General features: G+C 47.1%; 2 protein-coding genes across 2 annotated transcripts in view; one reads left to right on the top strand and one right to left on the bottom strand.

Annotated features, from left to right (window-relative positions):
• LOC119433532 (sarcoplasmic reticulum histidine-rich calcium-binding protein) overlaps positions 1 to 13,772 on the top strand; it is a 142,205-nt gene extending 128,433 nt beyond the window's left edge. Inside the window, exons 3-4 of the mRNA XM_037700776.2 lie at positions 8,988 to 9,210; positions 10,693 to 13,772. Coding sequence (XP_037556704.1) covers positions 8,988 to 9,210; positions 10,693 to 11,009 — 540 coding nt within the window. The 3' untranslated portion in view covers positions 11,010 to 13,772. The remainder of the gene's footprint in view (positions 1 to 8,987; positions 9,211 to 10,692) is intronic.
• Positions 1 to 26,529, bottom strand: part of LOC119433530 (TBC1 domain family member 2B) — a 189,230-nt gene that overhangs the window by 135,814 nt on the left and 26,887 nt on the right. Inside the window, exons 12-17 of the mRNA XM_037700772.2 lie at positions 24,347 to 24,492; positions 24,103 to 24,214; positions 22,818 to 22,949; positions 21,647 to 21,784; positions 18,975 to 19,151; positions 16,428 to 16,562 (exon numbers count right to left, since the gene is read on the bottom strand). Of these exons, the coding sequence (XP_037556700.1) occupies positions 16,428 to 16,562; positions 18,975 to 19,151; positions 21,647 to 21,784; positions 22,818 to 22,949; positions 24,103 to 24,214; positions 24,347 to 24,492 (840 nt within the window). The remainder of the gene's footprint in view (positions 1 to 16,427; positions 16,563 to 18,974; positions 19,152 to 21,646; positions 21,785 to 22,817; positions 22,950 to 24,102; positions 24,215 to 24,346; positions 24,493 to 26,529) is intronic.

Below are 26,529 nucleotides of genomic sequence, written 5' to 3'. Positions count from 1 at the left end.
CGAGCCAAATTCTGGCTGGTGTACGTGGTGTAGACTTGTACGCAACGCACGCACTAATGGGAAAGATCGTCGCACAGAAATTGCGCTGCTGTCGCACACACAAAAAGCTTTTTTTTACTACTTACTCCTCCTCTTCTCCGATTCTTTCGGTCTTTCGTCGCTTCTCGCCTTTCGCCGCGATTTTGTAGCGATTTCGCGACGATCTCTCTTCGGTCGTCGAACATTGCCTTGTTTGTTTTCTTTCCACATCCGCGTTCGCTTCTTTTGACGGGCGGGGAGGGGCGCACGGGTTCCATCGACGGGAAACTGATTTCGCGGCAAGCTGTTGCGAGAAACGACGCTGCCTGTGTGTTTGTGTGCGTGGCGGCTGAAAAAGGGGTGAGGGGTCAAAGGTTTCGCTCTTCTTGTTTGTTCGTGCCCCTAGCGTGCCCAGAAAACAGAACATCGTGGAGAAAAAAAAAAAAAAAGCTAGCTGCGAGCGAAGGAGCACCACAAGATATGTGCGCGCGTGTTTGGGTATATCTCCTCTCCTTGAGGCAAGGTCAGGATGCCGAAAGAAAAAAAATCGGACGACATGTAAGGCCCAAAACGTAGAAGGCAAGTAAAGCCCCCCCCCCCCCCCCCCCCCCTCAAGCAGAAGGCAAAAGTAAAGCCCCCCAAAAGCAGAAAGCAAGTAAGGCCCAATAAGGAAGCAGAAGGCAAGTAAGGCCCAAGAAGCAGACGATAATAAACGAGCTCGAAGCAGAGTAATGGTCGTACACACCAGCCACGCCGCAAGGGCAGCGATACGTGCTGCGCCGCCATCTTGTTTTTGCTGTTGAGCTCAACCATTTCGATCGCGCGCGCCGTTCATTGTTTCGTTTCTTAAGCCTTTGCGTGTCGTCGAGCGCGCTGGAATCGACACCCGCTTGTGTTTTAGCTCGAGAAGATAGCGGTAAACAAGGTAAATGCAAAAAAAAAAAAAAAAAAAAAAGCAGAAGTCTGTGAGCTTGCAGTAACACGAAAGGAAAAGGTTGAGGCGTAGAAGTGAAGATATCGAACCAAAATTTTCACGGTGGTTCTATATATAGCCGTTACTGTTATACGTCTACGTACGGCACATTACCGCGGCTCACCAGATCAATCAAGATGATTGGTTCGTTCGGCGTCGTTGTTGTGCCGGATCTCTTGATGACGTTGCACTTTTTTCGCCACGGCCGCGCCGCGATACCTCCGCGGAGAAAAAAAAAAGAAAAAGAAAAACTGTCGGCGGAAGCATTGGTCGATAGATCTTTTAATAATACCGTTATAAATCACGGAAAGCGCCGAAATCGGGGCTTATAAATTCTTCATAGGCCGTACATCGCGGTTCAGGTCGAGTAATACAGAAAGCTAGGCGGACCTATTCGTTTGACTATTGGCGTATGGGGACTGGTTCTTTCCGCCGAGTGACCTGTAAAATGAATTAGAATGTTTGAGGGGCTAATTGGTTCATTCTAATGACTGATTGCTAAATGCGCAAAATTGGGAAACAGGACACCCAACAAGACACTTTTTTTTTCTCTTCCTCTTAGGTATTTGTACGCATGCGTTAAACCGAGCCGCCAATTGGGAGCGTTAGCCTGCGCCACTCATGACTGAGTTCGCCGCCACGGTCGTGAGTGGCGCTGTCTAACACTCTAACACGATTTACAAACACGGCAAGAAATGAGTGCCTTGCCATTTGGGGGCCCGAATTGGCTGCCTGAGGACATAAACACATCGGAGCAAATGTTCGCAACAGGATGAGGAACGTGTCTACTGCAGCAAAAGTCCGGAGATAACTCGGCGCACCGTAATGCAATGCAAATATATTCACTCTGCAAGACCCGTAGGTAAAGTCCACCTTCCAGAAGCGCGCTGGGATTCTAAGCGGATGGAAGCATTATTGGGTCGGCAGTCGAGATAAGAAAAAGACGGTTAAACTACCGGTCGAAGAAAAGCAGGAATAAGATCAATAGAACCGGTGTCGTTAAAGGCGTGCGTAGCTGTACGATATAGAGATAAAATATTTAATGAAGAAAGAAATAACAAGGAGAGATAGGAAAAATGCTAGACTGCTATGCATGTATACAATAGCTGAATAGCTCGAGCAGGCTTGATGACTATTTGTCGCCATCCCGCTTCAAAGGTGATTGCGATCATCAACATCAGAATTATTTTTTTTAGCACACGCCACGCGAATACGCAAAAAAATGGAGATAGGGATAGCCGTCTCCATAGCCTGATTGGCAGTTCATCGTACACGTCATGCGCAAGTTGTGGGCTCGGCTTCCCCCGGCGGCGCACAGTCTTTGCTTTCGACTTCCATTTCACGTTTTCCTTCATGAAGAATATGAAGCTGATCTCAAGTTTAAACTTCATTCTTAATTATTTCTTTATTTTAATTGAAACAGAGAGCAGTTTAGTTCTCCTGTTCTTTCTATTCTGCGCCATTGCCTGTTGGTTTCGAATCCGTATTAGAAAAAAAAAAAAACAAGAAGAAATCGTACACCCCCATATGGGTCGTGTCTATAATCGTTTATAATCGTACATGATCCCGTGCAAAAACGTGTACATCACAATGTAAACCCACATTATCGTATAATAGGGTTATGGCATGGGGCATATGGGTCTTTTGGATAGGGTACGTATGGTCTAAGATTTTCAGCGTATACATATATAACATAAGGCGAGAACTCCAGCGGTAAATTGTGTCTGTTCACATGATGAATGCCGGCAGGGGGAGTGAGATCATAACGACCAGGGTCCGACATGGCCCATCCTGTAATTTTGTCCTCGCAATACAGAAAGCGAACCCCCGACGGGCCGTGGGAAACTGGCAGCGGGTGTATAGGCACGCCCTACGTGTTATACTTAGCGCAGCATCGCAAGCCACTATCGCGAAACGGAACGCCTGCGTTTTTTTTTTTTTTTTTTTCGTTTGCGCTTTCTGCAACACTGAAAACGGGTATTCCTCTTCCCAACGCTTAAAAGCCACGTAATACCCATTTCGAGCATATATTGTCCATGCGCGTCGGTTCGCCACTCGATACGTTCGAATTTTTTTTTTTTCTGCCTCGAACACAGAAATTTATCTCGACAGTCAACATAAAATGTGTAGATGTTCTATTATGAAGCCTCGCGCTATCCTTCTTGTCGACATTTGTCCGTCGACCTTCTGGAAATAACCGGCGTTCTAACGGACGACCGCAGACAAGAGGAAATAGATTTAACGACTTTCAGGTATACGTATACGCTGTATATATACCTTTATATGGCCAGGTTAAGTTTGTAAATTCGAGCAGTCTATTTCTAGTCCCAAGTCTGTTTCCTGTTGTGTGATTCACAAACAACCAACCACCTTAAGACAGTCTGTTGACTGCGTACACGTAAGGCGATAAAACCGTAGGGAGTTTACAGACAGCTGTACACTTCAAAGTAAGACATCCATACATTTTCGTGAGGGTGCATATAGATGGAAAGGAAATATATGTCGACTTCTGACGACGTTTGTCGATGATCTCTAAACTTCGTACACTGTAGCCGAAAGCAACGTTCTTAGTCTAAGAACGTTGGCCGAAAGAACGGCTCTACAAGAAGGCAAAGCATTCAAGAGAAAGTCGGCAGATAGCCTGTATAACGCCGAAAGTAGTTTGTCTAAGAGCCCTTCCTAAAATCACTTGAGCACTCTACAGAAATCCTACAGACGTTTTACTACAACGGTCACAGTATGTCTATAGAAAGCGTATAATCGACCGGAAGTCTATGGAGTGCACCACTAGATGGAAAGAAAATGCCCATATTAACGACTTTACCTCTGCATAGCCTCTCGTTTGTTCAGCCAAAAGGCCAAGTCTATCGGAAGGCGGAGCAGTCAACCGACACGAAAGCCGAAGATAGTCTGTAGACTGCCAGTATTCGTTTTTAGAGCGATAACTCTACTACGCCAGGTATAAACCCAGAAAGCGCCTGGTTCCGTAAATCTGACCTTTAAGCTCGGCCAAGGTCAAACTGGGACTCAGCCTGCCTAAAGCGTTTTGGACACGCGCGCGCCTCGGGTGGCAACAGCCAACAATTAATAAATTAATAAAAAGTCCTTTAGGGCCTTCGCATTTTGATATAAGACGGCTTATATTGCCCCTGTAAAAATGCCTTCCCAGCAATGCCTTTGTGTTTAAAAGTGAAGCAGACTTTAAGGGGATTCGGTGTAAGCTTGGCCTCTGTAAGCTGGCTTTCTCACGTCGTGTGTTGCAGTGAAGCCTACTCATAAAGAAAAATGCGACGCGAACGGGGCCCGATAACGCTATCGCGTTCCACTCTTAAAGGCGAAGCTTAAGCGTCCTCATTTTTGTCAGGCCATGTACACTGCTAGCTCTGGCTGGTCGATTGATTCGTTCCGACTTTTCCGCGCCGAACGTGCACGGTCCGCGAGCACTCCATCGCGCCGTACTTATACGGTCGGAGATTGCTGCTGCTGCTTCATCGGCCCAGCGACGCTAGTTTCGGGAGCGAGCCGTTAGTCGCCGAGGCCTATCGGGGGCGGCCGCATATGCATAAATGCATGCGGGGATACCGTCTTCTCCGCAGAGTGCCCTCCACAAATGAGAGCGCGCGCGCGCGCGCTCGACTCTGCCGCTTCGTTCGGCGGCCGGCCGGACACGGCGCTAATTATAGGGCCCGCGGCGCGAAGCTGCACGCGGGCCGCCCCGCGCCCGCAGATGGGTGCAGCGGTGCGGAAGCTGCCGAGGACTTCGGCCAATCAGCAGAGCGAGTGAATACTTACGCACGTTACTTTACGAAATATTATTTTTGTCGTTATATATAAAGCCTACAAGAGAGAAAGAGAGAGAGCAAAAAGAGAAAAGGTAGGGAGGTTAATAATATGATCGTCCGGTTTGCTACCCACACGGGAGGGAGGGAGGGAGGGAGGGAGGGCAGCGAATGAGTAATGGAATAGGCAATAGAAAGGGGCAAAGACTGAATACCGCGCGCACACGGCAAGACGCACGGCATGCAGGCATTCATCAATTGTTTGTACCTGTTGTCTAAAGTGTACAGGCCGCAGCAGGTTTCTCGAAAAAAAAAGCTTAATTTCTGCGTTCCCTGTACGCACAGATGAGAACTGACGAGTGGACTGGGGCGTTTGTAGGAAGCCTGGACCGCGGTTGTCAATTTTAGACTGCGTAACTAACTTTAAAAAAAATCGCCGACGATTACGATATACTCCATAATCCGTAATTTCAGAGCAGCTGTGCACCCGTGCTTTCATTTCGCGATATACAGGCTGGCGCGGACAACATGTCTCGGTTGCAAACGGAGCGAGGTGTGACGCGACGGCATCGCTAATCGGGAGATCGCGTGAGGAAGCGCGTGGATAAGGCGTGGGCGCGATTCACAGCAGCCGTCGCAGACAACCTCCGCTCATGCAGCGCTTTGTTTCCATACAGACGACGCGCCATCTCGTAGCCATCGCCGCAAAGCCCCTCGTGTGCGGCACTGCGCTTTTCTTCTCACGCTTTCGCCATATCCTCCTCCGCTTTCGGCATCATGGTTCCGCCGCACCCTCCTCCTCGCGCTCTAGAGCCTTCTCTCTCGCAGTTTTATTGCGATAACGATTATATGGACACTTCAACCGGATTTCTGCCGTCGCCGTGAGGTACCGTATGAAGTCCAAGGGCGATAAAATTGTCGCCGCGCGCCGTATGCGCGAGTGAAAGCGCGCGGGGGACGCGCGCTATCACGGAGAGCGAACGCACGGCGGAAATCAAACGCGACCGTCGCGCGAAAGGTCGTGGGAGTATGGGAGGGAGGGAGGCGGGGCGACGCTGTGCTACGGCACCAAATGCGTATCTTGCAACCGGGCGCAAGGGGAACTGACCACTCAATCTCCCACGCGAAAGCAAGAAAGCGGGAAGGCAGCGTGGGGGGAGGGAGGGAGGGGGGGCAGCTTCTACTCTGCCAACAACTGCGCCAGTACTTAATTTTGCCCAGGTGTGGCGGTCGCCCGCACCGTCTCTTATCTCCACACGGCTCTGACCTTTGTATGCGCTGTGCATTCGCCGCTCAGTTTCCGTTGAAGCGATAGACCGCACGAACCTTCGCCCGCTGCGGCGGCTGCGCTTGCTGCCAGCGTTTTGACAGTCGTTGTCTGCGGTCATTCAGTGTGATCTATTCATGTTTGCTTGTGCGCGCTAACACCACGCTTGTTAATTCAGTTAGTAAGCGAATGTGTCCAAGTTTATGCAGCCGATAAAACTACTATCCCTACTCCGAATAGCTCTCTACTAATTTGCTATCGCAATTGATGCTTCGCCTTTCGGGCGAAACTGCGACATTATTTATTTTTTCACCACCGCTGCGCTCCGCGTTCGCTCTCATCTTTTGCTGTGCTCGTTCGCTTCCCGAGGAAGTCAGATATTTTGTCAAGGCGGAACCTACGCCCTAACTCCTTACAACGAGAGACCAAGGTTGGTAGAATTCATAGTGCAGCGCATGGTCCTCGTGGACACACCTGGTGCTGGGTCCTGTCACTTTGTTTGTCTTGCCCGCAACGCACTCCGTTTACTACTCGCATGGATCCACCAAGTAGCCCAAATAGCTTAGCTGTCTATAGAGGTTTAACAGATACTTGTAGGTGTATCTTCTGTAGATCACCATCATGGTGTTACCCTTGGCAGCAACTCATTACGAGTACTACTCCTGTGCGTTCACCAAGCAGCCCAAATAGCTATACCTTGGCTGCCTATGGACGTCTAACAAACCACTTGTAGATGTCTTTTCTGTAGGTAACCCTTATGCGTATACGTATAGCTGATTAAATGTCTAATGCTATAAGCTGTCGACGGACAGATTGTGACTATTGTCTGCGGAAATTCTCTAAACGGTCTGTAGACATTTCTATAAATATCCACAAAATTTTACTGGACTGACAAAATAAACTCTGCAAAGGTTCTACCGCGCGCACTTCAGCACGCGCAAGTTTTGGTAATATATATAAATTACCTAAAATAGATTATGGCGCTTGCTTATGAGCATGTATACCCTTAATTAGTTGCGCATATGAACTGTCTCAGAAAAGAAAGAAAAAAAATAGAGCTGGGCGGACCATGTAATGCGCAGGGCAGATAACCGGTGAACCATTAGAGTTACGGAATTGGTGCCAATGGAAAGGAAGCGCAGTCGAAGGGGGGGGGGGGGGGGGGGGGAGATGTAATAAGGAAATTTGCATGCGCAAGTTGTAATAAGCTAGCGCAAGATATAGGTAATTGGAGATCGCTGGGAGAGACCTTCGTCCTGCGGTGGACATAAAAATAGGCTGATGATAATTGAATGTCTACAGACCTTTCTGTAAACTAACAATTATAGAAATAAGCCGTATAGCAAGCCTTCAGGACTACCTTCTCAAGCTGTCTGGATTTGATCGCCTGCGAATATCGAAGCGCGCCTGCACAAGTCCACCCAACGACACGCACACAACAGGACAGGACAGTCTGGTCGTGTCCAATAAAGCCCGCGTTCTACAAGTAAGGCGGGTCAGGTTGTCAGTGCGGGACAGTTCTGTGACAGTTCTGTGCATCCAGCGAATGTTATGGCACAATGTTCCTATCTCCAGCGGGGCCCCCTTCCGAGGACGCAGCAAGGAACTACGGCTACAAGTGCTCGCGGCTTATACGGCCCCCCAACTGCATGCATAGCGCTGACCCTGTCAGTCCCGGGCCCCGGTTTGTTTGCGAAACCCCGGGACCGCGTCCGTTTGGTTGGAGCTGTCATAGACAGCGACGCACCCCCGCGTCAATCCCCCCCCCCCCCCCCCGCCCCTTCTCCAGCGACCCCCCTTATGTGTGTTATCCATCTATGGGCGAGCACAAAAATCTACAGATTTCAAGAGTGTGAAAAAAAAAAAATTGTCGTATGCAGACTTTCATCTGTATTCTGCCCAAGGCTCTTCTGTTCGCCTGTGCGCACCCTTGTGTTCTCGAATGCAGCTGCTGCCGCAGGCTTTATGCGCCTGCAGTGTCTGGGAAACCTGCATTGGGCCGGAGCTCCTGGGTGCTGCTGCGAGAGAGCGGTTCGTTTGATTGGTGCCGACGACCGTACGCCGTTGGCCTCGATCGCCCGGCGGGAAAGCTAGACTACGAGGTCGAAGGTTCGATTCCCAACTTGCGCGTTCCGATGGGAAGCGAAATGGAAAAAAAGATCGCGTAGGAATTTTGGTGAACGGCTTGCGCTACGATTACGAATTAAGTATAACTCTGCGTAATCATACTACTAATAATAATACTAATGTCTAAAATTTCGCCTTGCATCGTTTTGGCAGGTCGGTCCGAGTCACACAGGAGATTTAAAATCACTGAATGTTGGGCGTGTTGGTATTCCATACTCAAGAAGAATGGCGCGAAAGAACCGGGACGAGATAGAAAACACGCCGCCGGACAGGGTGTGTATATATATATATATATACCCTGACACAAACACGTGAAAAAGCTTAAAGATTAATGTTTTAAATAATTGAACTTAAAAAGGAAACGACATGTATGTTATTTCAAGTCAAACGAGGAGTGCGCCGATTCGCAAGGTGGCAGCAGGCGAGTAGCGTACAAAACAAGAATCGTTGGCAGCTACAAAGGAAAGCTTCTCTTGGAAGCTTTCGGTGGCGCTATTTGTGATGCCAACTATGACAACAGGCATGTTTCGCCAAAGCCTCTGAGATCCGACACGAGCGCGCGCTGTCGACGCGTCACCGGATCTCGGAGGCCATGATATCGCCATAGCAGTGACAGATGCCGGCACCGTTACAATGCAGCGGGATCTAAAGCTACTCCTCTGCGAAATTTGAGAGCGGGAATCGGCAACCGGTTAAGCTGGAAGTGTCGCGTATGTCTGGCGCTCCTGTTTATGTTAGTCCACCCAGTGTATTACGTTGAACTTGCTAAGCAACGACGGTAGCCGTTTGGTGGTAAACAAATGGCCGACACAATGGCTCGCAGGGCGGCGAGAAGGAGCTGAAGAACATCCAGAAGCACGCCCTGGGCTCGGTGTCCCGACACGAGGCTAGCCTGCAAGGAGACACCCTGGTCAACCACCGGGCGGCGCACAGCAAGCGACAGCGGGACCCGCACAGCACCGACATCCATCTCCAGGACATCGCCCACCCCGCCGGACAGCACCACGGTCGGGGCGGCCCGGGAGGACACGCCCAGCCGCACCACGGTGTGTACATATCCCTTTTGACCACACATTGGAGATTCCTAGCGTGTCCGGTATTAAGCGGCAACTACATGTGCGATTTCCGTGTAATACCGGACACGCTAATATCGCGTGCAAGCATGCACGCGACATTCGAACGACAAGCGACGGTGACAGGCAGACACTGTCGCGTCGCGGAGCAATCATATGGACGCAACATTGCGGGAAAAAAAAAAGACCTAGCAATAAATTTACGTTGTCGTCCGTATAAACTACTCTCTCAAACTCCCTCTTTTCAACATGATGAAGCCTCAACATGATACGCCCATGATGAGAATGGGCATATCGTCGCTGGGCATTACCCAACCGAACATGTCTATCATGAACGTTTCGACGTCTTTCGTAGGCGCTGCAGGGGGAACGTACACAGTCGCGATCACCGACCATCAAAGTTTGAAAACGCCGCCAACCCGGCGTTTTCATACGTCTCCACGAGGTGGCGCCGAGGCGGAGAGACGTTTGGTGGCGCAACCCATCACCCCGTTTCAAAGGGGACGCTCATAGCATCCATCCAGCAAAGGAGCGTCGTCAGCCTAGCCTCGCTAGCCTCCCAGCAGGGCTCCACTCTAGTCGGGCGCAGCTTCCAGCAGGCTTGCCGCGCTAGCCTCGCAGCCGGGCCCAACTCTACTCGGGGGGGAACGCGGCATAAAAGAAGGTCGACTAGCACCAGAGAAGGTAGATAGATAGCGGGGGCTCAGCCGGCCAGGAGGGAGGAGGGGCCGTGCGCTCAAAAAGACGACGACGATCAAGCCAATGCTGATGATAGTTTTTTTTTTTCTACACGCGGACACGATCCTGGGGAACCTAGCCCTTAACAGTTTCATTGTAAAAAGCCGACTATAGTCTGCTTGCCTTCTGCTGCCCCCCAATGTAGGAATGAAACTTTGTCCACACTGCTTATCGGTGTCGTAGCCTTTGGGTCTCGTTAATTTCGATTGGTCTTGGACACTGAACTAGCCTAGAACCACGCGATACTTAAGCCCAGTCCATACGTACACTATGCCTGCCACACCTCGTGAGGAATGGCTGTTAGCATCGAAGAGGGACGCTCGCCAGCACGCGCTCACTACCAGCCAAGCGCATACAAAGGCTGGGCACTTCTCCCTCCCCAAGAAACATTCCCCCCGTACCCACAGGAAGATCCACTGGGCCGGCACCACCTGACAAAAGTGTGACGTCGTCACGTGGTGCTCTCCTCTTGCTGCGGGGAGGGGGATTTCTCCCTCGTGCGAACACACTTCACACAACGAGGAAATCTACGGACCACAATTTATCTCCAAAACTTCCTAATTCCAGCTTGTCTCGTTTATCAGCGCACACATCGGCTGGCGCATGCCGGCCAATCTCTCCTAGCAGACATGCATGGACAAGATAAAACTCCTACACAGGATAAAAATCCCTAAATTGCCCTCTAATTTTTGCATTCTCTTTTCTCCCAACACGCAGAGAGGCTGACACACGCCAGCAAGCCGTCCAAGCACTCAGAGTCGAAGCGAAGCCACGACAAACCACAGCACGAGCGCCACTACACGGTGTCGATGCCAGTCCGCTCGGGTCACCAGATCCATCGGCCCGTGGCACACCACGTCAAGGAGGCCGAGGAGTCGCCGCGCCCTTACCGCCTGCACACCAACAGCCGCGCTCGGGCGGCGCTGCGCTACGCCAAGCAAAGCCGCCGCGTCCACAAGGACTTGGGCAAGGAGCGCAAGTTCAAGAAGGCCTTCGAGAAGAAGCAGCATTCCAAGCCCCACTATCTCTGGTAAAAGGGACGACCACGCCACGGGACACAGGGGGGGAGGGGGAGTGGGACGATCCCACGCACCCCTCTTACGCCAACAGGCGAGGGAAAGAGGGGCCGTGCTGGACTGAAAGACACAAGGTGACATGTACGTAATAATGACAGCTAACGCAATGACATAGACACCTTTTCGCAACAGGATTGAATATCATTACCAGTAGGACGAATAACAGTTGAAGCACTACGCTTGTGCATGCAGCGGCTTCAGTCCAGAAACTATGCCCTGGCCACTCTGATGCCGCTTGAAAAAAGTTTTAAAGACAACGGTTTATAGACCTTTTCAGAGCACTGCATGCCACCACATTGCAGCCAATGACATGGGCATTGCCCAGCGCATGGTGTTGCAAAAGTGGTAATGGTCAAACACACATGCTCGACTGCGTGGAAACTTGCACGCTGCCCTTGTGTATTTAATGTAATGTGCACAGTAATAAATGTGTTAATGACCTACATGCACAATAACAACGTATTTCTCATAGCAGTCCACTGTGTTCAACGTGGTGGCACCACTGAGTGAAGCTAGTACTGACCACAGCTAGGCAGCTATGCAAAGGTTGTCATATTCGAGAACGTGCAGATCTTTCCTTTATGCCGACGACATTGTGCTCTTACAGTCCTGCATACGAGGGCTCTGCTCATAAGCAAGAAGTACGCAGGCTGGTGGAATGCGTATCCCGGGATATGGGTGGGAAATGTTGAGCGTTGTGCTTGTCATTATTATGTAGATGCCACCTGTCAGAGCAACCAGTTACAGTTCTTCACATTACTGACTCCTGCCATGAGATTCCATAGGCAAGATTCAAAACGTGTCCATAGTGCACTCTGTCATCCTCTGGGTTGCCAGCATAGCTTGGCAGCCTTGAGGGGAAGCATCTTCCCCAGTGGGGCCTGAAGTGGGCAAGTGTAATTGAATTCAACTGCAACGGGAGTGCATTTGTCTCGAAAAGCTTTAGTTATGAAGCGCATTTTCGTGGTGGAATGTTGTCCTCCAACGCGATCAATTCTATAGTGGCCCATCTTCTTAGCTGTGGCCGTGATAGATATTATACTTTGAATGCAGTAATAACATCGGCAACAAGGAGCATAAGGTCACATTTACTGCCGCTTAGTTTCCGAACATTGAACCTAAGTTCATTACCAAGTTAGAAGTATGGATATCGCTAGAAGACTCCTGGATGTGCAGATTGGGCTGACAGGAATGTTCAAAGTGCATTTAAAAGCCAATTTAGTAATACTGCCTCACTGCGGCTGACTTTAGTTAGCTGCATAGGATGACAGAATGTCTGCTTGCAATGTGCTGAGAAAAATGTAGGCTTGTTAGACTCAAAATTCTTTTTTCATTAGAGTTGCATCGTGCTTAAGGGTGCAAAATCGTGATCAAACCAACTTGTGCCAACGCGGTTGCATGATCAAATGATAGAAACATATTTAAGTAAGAGTGCCCTGGCTATCGATTTGCAAGTCATTAAAGTGAAAAAGCCTTTGCTTCATTTAAACATGCAAAAGTTGTCCATTTGCAGCTTCTGGATACGTTACCAGCAACAAACACTTCTTCAACCATCTTTACAACCTCTTAAAGTGAGTGACAGCTAAGTTGATAATACTTTTATGGCTGGCACTACAGTCTGCGAGTAAAAAAAAAAAAAACTGCCTGTGAGACCAATTCACGTACACGTTCAGCAGTGCCCGGATATCAAGCATGTTACTTAACTGTTAAGGATGCTTCCAGCGGCACGCTCCTTTCACCTGCACACCTTTGTTTTTTCCACACCCCAAAGCTGTTCGTTGAAACACTACTACGTGTTGGTGAAAGTTTCTGCTTGCATGCTGTTAATTTTTGTGCACATTGATGTTGATTATAACCAACATATACTTAAGTTGCTTAGAATGTTTTGTACACAGTGCAAGTAGCTTGTGCAATTGACAACTGTTGCTGTATAACTGTAGCGTTAAAGCTAGAGCAAAAACTGTATATTTTCAACTTAGGGCTTCCTAAGGGTTTCCTGCCAATGTTGAAACCTTGGTTCCTTGTACTCTAGCAAATGATGTTAACACTGTGCTGCTAAGACCCAAATACGCTTACTAAAGTTTAAGATTACTTCTGCTGAATGAGTTGCACAGTCTGTTCTTTGCTCAATTACCAAGAAACAGACTGCTTACAATGTTAACACAATGCACTTGTTGAGACAGTGCGGAAGCATTTCAGTTTACAACAAGGCTCCTCTTTTATTCGAGTTCTCCATGGTTACTACCAATGGCCAGACATTCGTACCGACAAGCATAACACGTGCAACGTATCGGCAAAGGCCATCACGCTTGCTTGTTTTCGCTGAAGGCAAAACACCACGTCGTGATTCTCAACATTGCAGAAGCGCTTCACATTACCACAAGGCTTCTATTTTATCCAAGTTCCAGCTGGTTAACAATGGCCAGGCATTTGTAACGACACATGTTGTATAACATGCGGAACGTATCAGTGGAGGCTGTTGTGACCGCTTGCTTGCTTTGTCGAGGCAAGGTAAATATCCATGTTACAATTGTCAGTCTCGAAAAGGCCAACAGCGGAGAGACCTGGTTCCCTTTTATCAATGCATCCGGTATGCACACTATTTCCGCCCTAATCCTTCGATAGTATATACATATTGAGTATGTTATACATGTGCATGCGCATGCATGTTGGTTATTTCGGTGGAGGTTCTGTTGCCTTTTATTTTGAGGGGGGAGGGGGGGGGGGCTCTTTCCCGAGAACAAACCTTTGTGCTTTCCGCAGCCCGTGCGCCTCTTATTACGCATGTGACTGTGTCGGTGGTCACTGTTTATGAAAAGCTCTGTACAACATTGCCAAGTGTGTTTTTGTAGCTTCCTCCCTCAGTGTATGATCAATTCTTAATAAAAAAAAAAAGAAATATACTGACAAGAAATGATGTCTCGCAGTTTGTTCTTCACTGAACAGCTCTTAAACCTTTGCTGGAGACAAACTACATGTGTTCGTATGCCACTGTTGCACACACATCTAAGCTTTCCCTTATTCCTATTGCAGTACTGCTGCATAAAGCCGACAGTTTCATAGAAAACTTGTCCTTATAAAGAAATGACAATGCAAAGCAACTCTGTTGGCAGAATAAGATAGCGTGGCACAGAAATGATGGCAGTGAGCCAAAACACCTTGTTTACCGCTAGATGGAGAATCGTTCATCAGTTCGTAAAATCAACGGTGTTTGTAGAGGTAAACTTCGTAAAGATGGCAATCTTCATTCTATCTTCAAATGTTGCTTCCATGCATACAAAAGGCAGCTGCTTCCATGACAACCAGTGTAGAATTCAAATACATTTTCCACCCCACATTTTATTTGTTCTTTGTGACCGATGGCATATTATTGTTGTCACAAAGCGTGATGGTTTAGGAGCATATAGCCCACACTGGGGAAACGCGCTTTGAAAAGCTATGACTGCCATTTCCATTCATATCAATTGACTGGTACTGGTTGATTCAGTACCAGAAAGGATCAGTAGTAGAAGTACCAGGTATGACTGATTGGTACAGCACAACTGCTTGTTTCGTCATGGCTCTAGACCGCAGCTCTCTGTGCCACGAACGCTTACTGGTACCGGCCCCAGTGGTACACATAGCAGTATGACTGGTACAGCACACCTCCTTGTTTAGACATTGCTGTAGACTTAAGCTTTCTGCTTTCAGGATAACAAAGGCTTACAGCAAAATTTCTTTGCTTTGCATGAAGGTGTAGAGATGAGACGCAGGCTTTGCCCCCATAAATTTATTTTCAATTAAATGCGAGAGGAGAAACAAAAGTTGTTTTCCAAAGCATGCATTCTTGTTTGTTGCCTTTTGTGGGGAAAGGACACAATGTTTAACTAGCAGTCAACCACAACCATGGCTTCATGCTAGAGTGACCACCAAGGCCGTGGAAGGTCGTGGGTTCAATTTCCACTGCCTTCAGGGGAACCAACGGTTCGTCAAAAATGGATACAAGCGCTCCCCCAGCCTGGCGCTCGGCTTTCTTCAGGGGTGATGTGCTTTGGAAAGGAGGGGAAAAAAATGGAAGTCTGGCAGTCCCATGCTGCCAACTTTCCAATAGATGGGTGTCCTCCCAAGTGTCTGGAACTCTAGTAGTTGCCGAGCACCTGGCTGGGAGGGCGCTTGTACCTTTTTTACCGATAGGTACCTGGCGCCCTGCACTCGTCTGCCTCCCACAGCAGCAGCAGATGCTCGACTGACTATTTTCGCCGAAGCTGTCGTGAGAGAAGAGGCACTCGGAAACCCTCACAAATCTCTATAGGGCCTCCTTTCAAGATGAGACCCCATATAAACAACCGAGCGCCAGGTCATGGCACATCTGTATCCATTAGAAAGAAATGGTGGGTTTCCGGTGGCACTGGGATTCAAACCCAGTACCTGCCGCATACAAGGCGGACGCTCTACCATTTCCCGACTGCTGCAGTTCAAAAAAAAAAAAAAAAAGGCCTATTGGGAAGTTGGCAGCATGGGACTGCCAGACTCTTTTTTTAAACAGCAGCGATGGTTTAGTGGTAGAGCATGTGCCTCATATGCAGGAGGTACTGGGTTCAAATCGCGGTGCCACTGGAAACTCGCCAGTTTTTCTAATGAGTAGAAATATCCCCTGGCTTGGTGCTTGGCTACTTGTGGGTGTTTGCGTCTCGACATGAAGCCCTATAGAGATTATATGTGCATAGTCTGTGGGCGCCCCTTGTCAAACCATAGGCGGCCTTGTTGAAGAGCATCCCCCGCAGGCTGTGAGAGGCAGACAAGAGCTGCCGCCGGGTACTTACCAGTAAAATAGATTCAAGCGTACTCCCAGCCAGGTGCTCGGCCACTATGGGACCTCAATGCTTGGAAAGGGGCATTTGTCCAAAACCTGAGGGCGTTCCCACCTAATAGGTGCATTGGGACGCCACATGGGAAATGGCCGCCATTGGAGTGGTCCAAACCTCCTTTTTGGGGGGCTCGTGAAGGTTTCGACAGGAATTTAGGGTGTAGGCTCTCCTTTATCAAGTGTATCGCCCCTGAAGAAAGCCAAATGCGAGGCCGGGGTACACTTGCGCCCATTTCAACCAGTGGGTGCCTGGTGGCGGTGGGAATCGAACCCACGACCTCCTGCAGCCAAGGCAGGGCACTCTAGCACTAGGCCACACCTGTGCCACGTGTGAAATACCTGCATCACATGTGGAACAAGGATGGTATCCAGTGAAAATTTTTCAAGCGATGACCGATGAGAGGCACTTTCTTGATTGACCTGCGAGTCTTGGAAGGACTATGGCACACTTGAGTGCGTGGCGTAGTGCTTCGGAGCTTACCGCCAAGTTCTAGCTCTGAGCGTAGGCAGCAGAAACGTGTGTACATTACCTGAGCGAGCTGTCGGATGTCGGTGATCCTCTCCGACATGGTTCGCAGGTAGCGGTTGATGGCCATATAGTCCTCCTGAGCCAAGATTTCCGTCTCGCAGATTTTGAAGATCGCAAGGGCAAAGCGGAAGAGGACCTGCAAGTGACAGCAGAATTGCAAGGTGTACTAGTACAGTAGAACCTTGATGTAGCGAATTATCAAATGCAACACAGTAAATTTAAAATGTGTCTTGCTGATATCAACATGCAATGAATACATGCCTATAACGATTGTCTCTGATACAGCAAGAGCCTTTTTGTGTTGGATGCACGTTCGCTGTGACCAGGTTTGACTGCATTTGCATCAAACATTTACAGGGCGCCATATCTTCAAGCTCAATTACTGTGAAGCTTCGGGCGCAAAGCCGTAAGTTTCTACGGCAGCATGTGCAATCGGCACACTTTTCAGAGGCTGAATGGAAATCTGCCTTCATGGAAATCAAGCTGCATGAACTGTGATACGGATTTTACACGTAGGAAAGATGAAAGTGGTGCATGTGCAGCTGCTCGCCAGGACTGCTGATAGACTTACCCATTGCAGGAACATGTACAGTATTCAATTAGCACAGCACTTGAGAACTTTCATGTGTGTGTTAACAAGGGAAACGCTCATCATCGTGTTTATTATGATGCTTTATGCTGCAGCACGACCCATGAAGCCTACAGCTTTTTGGGGGGAACAAGAACACTGATTATTTCAAATTCCAAGCTCAGCAGTAAATGTTTCACATAAGAGTGGGCAAATGAAGGCCAAGGATGATCAGTGGGCCTTACATGAACAGCTTTAGCTGTCAACATGTCGGCACCTGACTGAGGCTCCTCTTTCTTTTTGCACGTGTAGCACGAAATGGTTGTTGCTAAGCATGAGTTCAGGACTTAGAATTTGTCATTCAGAAGCTATGTCGAACGCTCAGCGCAGATGTTATGCCAAGTGTGAATAGTCATGCCTACAGAAAGGGCAGATGAGACAAATCCCTCTATCAACTTGTCTAGTCTTTCCTTTTTGCATGTGCCTTCTTGCATCTAACGTCTATTGAAGAGTGTTTCACCAACCAGTTCGAATTTATAAGGAAAAAAAAAAGTGGGACTCCAATCAAAGTTGAATGGTTAAAGGGGTTCAAAGACTTTAGCCAGCACACTTTTCTTAATGTGAATTTATGCTTCCCGATCAGACAAGGTGTTGTCCAATTATTGATTTCATATCTCGGTAAGGAACAAGATATTCTAGGCTCCATGTGGAATCAAGGATATTAGGGCTCCATGCCCTGAAGTATACACAAAATAGTGCCGTGTTAAGTACTGCGTTTGCAGATAGCTTCCTGCATTTTTGTAATGCCTATCTAGAGGTGCCAATACTGGCCCATGGGGGGAGACGGGCCACATAGGGTGCACTGCTTTTCTATATTTGGGGAAACCCAGAGTCATCAAAAAGAAAGCGAGAGGCACAGATGGTAAATTCGATGCAATGGATATAAACAAAGAAAGTCCATGGAGACTTAGAAATATAGCAAGAAAGAACCGACATATTTCAAAGGGGATGCCAATAGATGTCACATGTCATTGTCATATGTCATTGTCACATGTCATTACTGCGCAAAGAGTTGCATGTGAAAGTGAAGGAATAGGTGGTGTCCTGAATTAATCCCCAGTGATGGTTTCCTCAGAGTAACAGAAATGATTGCAGGATCCAGAAACACGTCATGGATGCCACAGCACTTATGGCAACACACCATTGCAAAAGGTGTCCATACTGTACGAATGACAGGGATAATATGTCTGATAATATGATACCACGGCTGTGATATCATGAACCAGCCATGGCTGGTTCCTATTCGTTTCAAATTAACTAGAAAGGCATTGTAATGATACAGGAGGCAACAGTTCTCGGCCATCATTTCATATCTGTTGTCACCTCACACACCTACATTCTTGAAACACTGACTAGCCCAGCCTTGCACTTTAGTGGCAACAGCTAAAGCTATATTGACACCTGCTTTTCAGTGATGTTTTGCAACCAACTAGTATGTCGCGAAGAGCATGCAATGGCTACCTTTTGTTAAGCATTCACACAGCCTCTGTGCCACAGCCTTGCCCACCAAGAAAACCTTCAATTCATAATGCGCACCAGAAACCACTCTGAGAAATTCTTCAACTTCGAAATGCACTCGAAATGCAGTACGAAATGCATAAAAGTGTCCCACCCCACAGATGTCAATTCCAGGTGAAATCTGCAATTGTAGTAGGCACCCTTTAAGACAAATGCAAAGTGTGAATGATAACATAAATCCTTAATCAGAAGCTCAACTTGACAGAGGTGCACTGAATCTATGGAAATGTGAACAGAAGACTCCAAACTGGTAAGCTTATAAAAGAATTGACCTTAATGGAGTATGTGTTGACAGAAGTTCACCATACTTAAAGTTTCAGGTAAGTGGAACTAATGAGGAAGTACTTTGAATCCAACAAAAGCTGGACATTTGGAAAACATTTTCTTCCGAAGCCTGTGTACCTTGTTTCCCTCGTAGAGAAACACATCCCAGATGTAGAGGTACGTCTCGGCTGGGATAGTGTCCACAAAGACGGTGAGGAACCAGTTGAAGGTGAACAGGGACAGGTCCACTTTGTTAGCTTCCAAGTGGGCGCTGAGGCGGGGCAGCTTTTCGGCCATCAAGTCCTTGAGGACTCGCTGCATAGAATGAAGTTATATTCTACAGCCCTGCCCTCTTGACAACCCACAAACATCTATTCAATTCACGTGGGGTAGTTCTAATCTCTTTGTACAGAACATCAAGCATGTTTAACAAAAATTCATACAAATGTATACTACGTGCTTCTGCAATGATGTCTCGAATGATTAAAAATAGGGAATTCGAGACAATTCTTGCTGACAAAGCTTCACAGCTGAATATGCATAATATTCACCAATATGATTATAAACAAAGTTTCACACATGAACTTTTTGATTAGTGATTAGTGGGGGCATATTGCAATTGCAGTAACTGAAGTTGGTCAGTACTCAAAGCATAACCTTTTGCTAGAGATTCTGTGGCTAGCATCAGTTTCAGAAAATGCAAACTCAAATTGTGCCGTGAAATGCATTTCTGTTCCTGATACCACATTTATAAACTGAACTGTTCCATATCGCGAAGACATATCAATGGAAGATCGATGCATTTCTGTGCAAATCTTGAGTGCACATTTCTTGCAACTGGTGCAAGGCAAAGAGCTTCCAGTAGAACATTATGATATGAGTGTAGTAGCTGCCTTCAATTGTGCAAACACATGTCCTCTAAAGTTATCAATTACAATTTCGTTAATGGTGATTTTTGTGCTAATTCTGATGTCTGCCACTGCTACGAAGCTTGGGCACTAAAAACATCATTTCGTCTATAGTCCCCTGTTTTTAATGATTGAAGACAGTCGTCACAGAAACATGACGTGGATGCACTGCAGTGGGTATTTTTTTACGGGCAATTTCATGTATAAGCCTTCTCATTCCTTTTGCAGAATACTACATGTTGTACAATGCCAACAAAGTTGAAACCAATTGTTCTTTGATGTGCAACAAGATCCTAGTAGTGTAGGGTACAGAATGAGCAAATGTGCATGCCTATACTGCCTTAGCTCCCTTTCTCCTTTAACCTGAACAAAATTTTTAAATTAACAACTACCTGTGGCAGACAGTGTAATACCACCTCTTTAGGTGGATTACTTGTGGAGGCAGATGTTACTTCCACATCCAATCACAACATTCAGTTAGCTGATTAACAAAGTTCTGCTAATTCATTTTGAACATGGGTACCTTAGATGAGATTGCAATCGTTGAACTGAAGTGAGGCAGTAAGGAAGTTGTAACCACTTAGCTGAAATCCTGAGATTTGCGCCAGTTTCAAAACTATCTTTCCCGAAACATGATGAAAAAGACATGGTGTTTCAATTAAGTGTCGTCCTGCAGTGCATGCATGAGGAAGGCCCTGCGAGTGGGCACCACTAGTCACACCAACTCGCGTGCCGTGAACCAACTTTTGTGCAAGTTTGCATCATGAGTAACATGTAACAATCACTTGCACAGCACTCCTCCTTCGTGCACTTGCTCAGCACATTGCTATGACAACAGTGTTATATTACAGCTACTACTATACACTGAGCGATATGAGGTGTATTAACTACTGCGCACGCAATCTGATGCTCAACTCCTCATATATTGCTCTCACTACAATAGGTGGCTGTTCACACTAATATGCAAAGCAGTGATGTGACAGCTGGCACAATATTGTGCACAGTGAGTCCTGCAGAGTTTTTATGTGATATTAGTTGGAGTAAACGTTCACAGGGATGCGTAAGCAAGAAGAAAACTTCATTCAGGGACAACTCTAGTCTATGTGAAGTGTGGAGTGGAGAGGAGTGGAGAAATGGAATGATGAAGTGGAGAGACAACGTTTCTTAATTGTTTTTTCCCTCCTCCTCCTCTTGGCCTATCCTGTTTTTCACTTCTTCCTGCTGCCTTCGTTTGAATTCTTTCACAGATGTGCTTGTTTATCGATAACCTGCAGAGCATTGTGTTAGCCAAATCATGGCACATCAGCCAATCTTAGGAGCTGGCGACTCAAGCACCCTCTTCACGTGCAGTATTCTTCTCTGCTGTAGCATCAGCAGAGTGGCTGAGAGAAAATCTTCAATTGCCATAAGTGTGTCCAATGTTCGAATAGTCTGGGACGCACGCAATATTTATAATATTTTTTTTTTATAAACTTCTCGCAACACACTTCGATATTCCTATGATGATCACTGACTACTCCATCTTGGAAACAGCTTGAGAGCACAAGAACACCTTTTAACATGCACTTACACACACAAAAACCCTTTCCTTTCCTCGGTGTTTTTGTGTTTGAGTGCGTTTTCTTGCGCTCTTAAGCGTTTACCAACATGTATTGACTACTAGCCCAGCTATAAGTTTTTCTAGGTGACCACTCCAGGTGACTATCTAAAGACGACTACAAGAGTGAGCCCATAACAGTGAAATTACTGTAAAATAATTGCACAAAGGTAATGAGGAGTGGCATTTGCAGCAACTGCTGGTGATGACTTCAATGCCAGAGTGCTCAGGAAAAGTTTGCTAAATGGTAGTGTGGGAGAGAGCAGCATGTAAAATAGGACGCAACTGTGGGAAGAAGGACTTACCTGATCCACTTGAGAGGCCTCCAGAGTGCGGCTGTAGTAATCGCGCGGCATGATGTACTCAACGACGGCGACAAGGCACCAGAACGCGTCCTCTTCGGACATGAAGAGCAAAGCGATGGCTGCCAGCCTGTTCAAACCCTGCACACAATGTATTGTAGGGTTATTCTCTGAAGTTCATCTACAAGTACAATGACTCTAAGAGTTCTCTCACTTTTGCCCGAAATGCCAAAGCTTTGAGAGTAACATCAAGGTCTTACAATATTACACAAAAGTAAGGCTTGTATTTTTACAGGCAGTAGGAAATCGGAAATAAAACACTCGCTAACTAAACACATGTGGTGTCACGCGCCCAAAGACACAAGGACATGATCAATTTGATGATCGCAACTGCAAGTCTTCTCAATGCTGGTCTGCTGACAGTAGGGAGCATGCCTGCTTGTCCCAAGTATGAAGGAACGAAATTAAAGAGCATGACATCATGCTGCCGCCCTTCGGAAGCAAACATTCTGCGCCGCAACTTCCTCTACCATTTCACGGTGCTGTGCCTCAGAATGTCAGCAGATCATGTGACCTCCAACACTTGGTGTGGGGGAAAAAGAGAGCCCGCACTTTTTAGCTTTCCGCCACTTCAACTGCCCTCGAGGGCGTTGCACTAAGCTAAATGTTTAAGGTCGCTGCGACCCAAGACAGGCTATGGGTGGTGGGAAAGGTGGGGGGAGGTGTTCTCAGTATTTCATTACATCATGCAATCATTATCATTATTGTTTATCTGTCTCTTGAAGCCTGCAACAGCGGGCTGAAGGTGTGTGCGTGCATGCGTGTATATATGTGTGTGTGTGTGTGTGTGTGTGTGTGTGTGTGTGTGTGTGTGTGTGTGTGTGTGTGTGTGTGTGTGTGTGTGTGTTGTAAAGAAGTCGACATTCCAGAATGCGTCTTTTACTCTGATTTCCTTTTTCTCCTTGTTTTCCATTTCGCTGTTCTGTGCACTTTATCCTTAGACTATATGTACATATCCAGGAGATAGGTAATGTTGACATTGTAAGCGTGACTGCAATAATTTTAAAATACAGTCTCTATAGTGTTCCTTTAAAGCTCTAATGCGAGTTAACAAAAGATTTTGTGCACACATGTGCGTGGAAAGAGTAAAAGAAGAAAAGCTTTGCAGGCGTACCTGGCAGTATCCTACTATGAGATTCCTTCTGCTGTAGGCAAGCAGAACTCGACGAAGAGGATTGATTCCTGGAGCATCGGGAGTTTCGTAATGCCGGTTGTTTGGCAAAGTTCTCAGCAGGTCGAGTTCAATCTTGAAGAAACAAGAGGAACACCAATTATGTTCTTATCTACTATGAATCGATTCATTTCTCGCAGATCTTTGCACTCGTCTGTTTGATTGAGTGAAGGCAAACTTATTTAGCAAGAGACGTACCAGATCAATTTCAAAGCAAAAGCAAGTATTAGCAACCCAATAGCGTTCGTAAAAGCATTACGAAGAAAAGAAAAAAAAATGCAGGTCATGCTGTTAGTTTTCTTTTTCTTTTTTAAAAGTTTATGCTATGCTACACGTGAGGCAAACAAGACCCTGGGCAAGAACGGAGCTGTTGAGCGCAGGGCTGGGTGTAAATAAATGTAAAGCGCCAAGCTACAATTGAATAATTGGTTGTGTTGACTTACACGCTGAAAATCTCCAAAGAAAGTGATTAACTTATGATGCTTAACATCCCCGAGCTACCTCTGGGCTATGATAAAATGTCTAGCAGATGGTTGCAGACTGATGTTGGCCACTTTGGGCTACCTAAACCTAAGTTTACAGGTGCTTTTTTTTTCCCCTTACCACATTCAAAAAGTGTACAGCCACAAAAAAAAAGACAAAAAAAAAAGTATGGCATCCTGCTAAATAGAAGGCCACTTGAAATGTGCCACGTAATTGTATAAAGTATCCTAGGACAAGGGCACTGTAAGCTTTCGAGGTCAAGCTTCGCTTGTTTCACCTATGTGACCTTAGTGTTATGTGCAGTTTCATGCTCACTTTCAATGACTGCCTGAAATTAAAGGCCATTGCTGTGCCTAATTTGGTCCTCGGTGGAAAGGAGCTAATGGGACTTGTGGATTTCAATTATCTTTAATTTTAAAGGTCCTTGAAAGTATGCACGTGTCTACAGGGTTACCTTCGCTCAAAAGCTAATAGCAATAACTAATAGCTGAGCAATAACTTTAAAAGTTGATATATGATGCAACCAGACTGGGCACAGTGAAAAAAAAGTCATACATTATGGTGTAAATGACACCTTGTAAGCAGGAGATCAGCGCTCTGCATCAAAAGGCAAGTAAAAGTCAGGTTATGCAATAAATGAACTGATTGCACAAAAGAGGCAGTGTTAGTTGCACATTTCTGAAACAATGTTTCAGTAGATTAGCACAATTTAAGTCGATGTTCAGTAGTGAAAAAATGTGGTTACCTGCTTTACAGCGGGGTCACAGGTATTAGTTAAAGGCGGGGACATCACCAAGTCTTCGTAATACCCAGGACCTTTCTCTGCTCTTTCCTGGCCAACATGGAACTCGACACACCTGGTGATTGAAACAGTGGTTAGTGCTCCTGAGTCAAGCTGAATTCCACTGGGACATACAGAGCGATCCGAACCGCAAGAGTGACCCAGCTTCTGCACAAAATGGTTTGCTCGAGCAAAAAACTTGTCATACCCTTTCCACATCTGGCTTCTGAATTCTTGAGGAATGCTTGTGCGTATGAGAGCCTTCAACTCTGGTGTCTTTTGGAGTGCTCGTCCAGGGATGATGTTGGCTCGGTAGTTCTCCCATTTCACTCGCCACGAGATCTGAAGTGGGTCCTATCGAAAGACAAAACAAGTTATGCAGGTATTATTAGGTAAATACTTCAGCAATGACTAGAATTGTAGCCAAGTACTATTGTCATGGAATGAAATGCATAAATTTAGGCCTAACCAATATGCATACTTTCGTTACCCCTGTTTGCAGTTTGCGTTATATCGGCATAGGTTTCGCTCTTATGCTTAGTTCAGAGTTCATGCCACCTTTAGCTACCGCATGCCTAGTGGCGCAACATCACACTCTCAACTAACTGGGGCTTATTGGGTGTTCTACTTTGAAAATGTCACATTCAAGTCCATGAGTGTAGTGCAGAAAATCCTTGTTATACCAAAACCACATTATTATGAGTTTTTCATGGTTCAAACTGCAGCGCATGCATTTTTGAGCATGATGAATGCAGCACAGTGAAACACGCAGGACAAGAGGAAGTACACAGGACAGGTACTGAAACTTCACCATTTGTCCCGATAAAGAGCAATCAACTTAGCCCAATTATCAGCTTTGCTACTTCTTAGACCACATCATTTGTGGTGAAATAGCACAGGAGTTCGATTAGTGCAATGTGCAAAGCCGGAAATCTACGCTAGACTGTTCAACATATCCAGCGATGGCTTGCATTTCTCGGCTTCAATTCAGAGTGGCAGAAAAGTGCTGCAAGCTATGTTTTCGTAGGCACTTTGGTCATGTGAAACAACCAGCACGGACTGGGAGTTGTGCAGATTTTTCTAGAAATTGCTTTGAAGCCTTCGCATACAGACTCTACGATCCCCACCCTCCATGCCGATGCCTACCGGCCACTCAGCGCTTCCTGCTTGTAATGACTGGAGCAGGAACAGCACTGTTGATGCTGATGTCTTACGAAGCTCGCTTTGAAGGAACACTATAGGGACACCCCAAATCAATACAGTATAGACCACTTATAATGTAACCTCTTATAGTGCAGGACTGGATATAGTGCGGTCTTTTCAGACTCCCGTTAATTTTCCCATAGCACTCCATGTATACACGTATTGCTTATAGTGCAGTTGCGGGAAACAATATACAGGTTACAGTGCAGCTGCCTGGGAGTACAGAAGTCAGCGGAGACGGCGAATGCTCTCCTCAAACGGGCGCCCCAAGGAGTGCTCGAGGAAGAGAGACGAAGCGGAGGAGAAGGGCATGTGGTGCGAACGAACAGCCAGTGAGGCTGAAACCAGAATCTTGAGTGAGAGTCGTGAAATATCACGGCGCGCATAGCGAGCGAGGGCCACGAAACTGCCAACGCCGGCCAACGCTCGCTTCACGATAACGGCAGTAAACGAAACTTTAGGGAGCGGGCGGTACCGGCACAGCATGGCGAAGGGCGCAGGCGAAGACCGTGGAATGTGAGGGAGGAGGGCGGCAGGGAAGCGAATTTCGCCTCGGCAACTCCGCCGCTTCGGTGGCTCCCCTCGCCCTCCCTCGTAGCTCCCTCACTTTCGACTGTCACCGTGCGCGCCCGCCGCTGTGCAGGCGCTGCTGCTCCAGCTGGCCCAGCGCCAGCTCCCCTGAGTTTCGTTTTCTGCAGTTATCGGGAAGTGGGCGTTTGCCGGCGTGGGCAGTTTCGTTGGCCGGCCTGGGACAGTGCAGCTGCTTCCCTCTGCGCCGTAGCCGCAGCATGCAAGATCAACACGTGACTAGAAAGTAGAGGAAGCATAAAGGAGAAAGAAGGGTTCACTGCCATTTTCTACACGTGGCTACGGTAGCATGGCTGAGATGTCGGCACGTATACGCATGTTCCGGCGCAATGTAGAATCGGCGACCTTGCCATTTGAGAGAGGGTGAAATTTCCGCCGCATTTTTTTTTTCTTTCTTTTTTTGTTTTGTTCGCGCGCAACATTGAGGGGTCTCTCCTAAGCTTTTACTCTATGGCGGTGCCGGAGCAATGCCGGTCGGAGGTGCCGCCGCGTGATTTGGTTCGAATTAACGAGATTCGACTGTAAATTGAATGCAAACGTTCTAGCCGCATTCCTCGACTGTCGCATAACCGTGGCGGCTCGGTGAACATGTTTTGCACA

The sequence above is a fragment of the Dermacentor silvarum genome, chromosome 11 (genome assembly GCF_013339745.2).
Source record: "Dermacentor silvarum isolate Dsil-2018 chromosome 11, BIME_Dsil_1.4, whole genome shotgun sequence".
Lineage (NCBI taxonomy): Eukaryota > Metazoa > Arthropoda > Arachnida > Ixodida > Ixodidae > Dermacentor > Dermacentor silvarum.
Note: the sequence above shows the minus strand (reverse complement) of the source record. Positions and strands in the feature narration are given on the sequence as shown.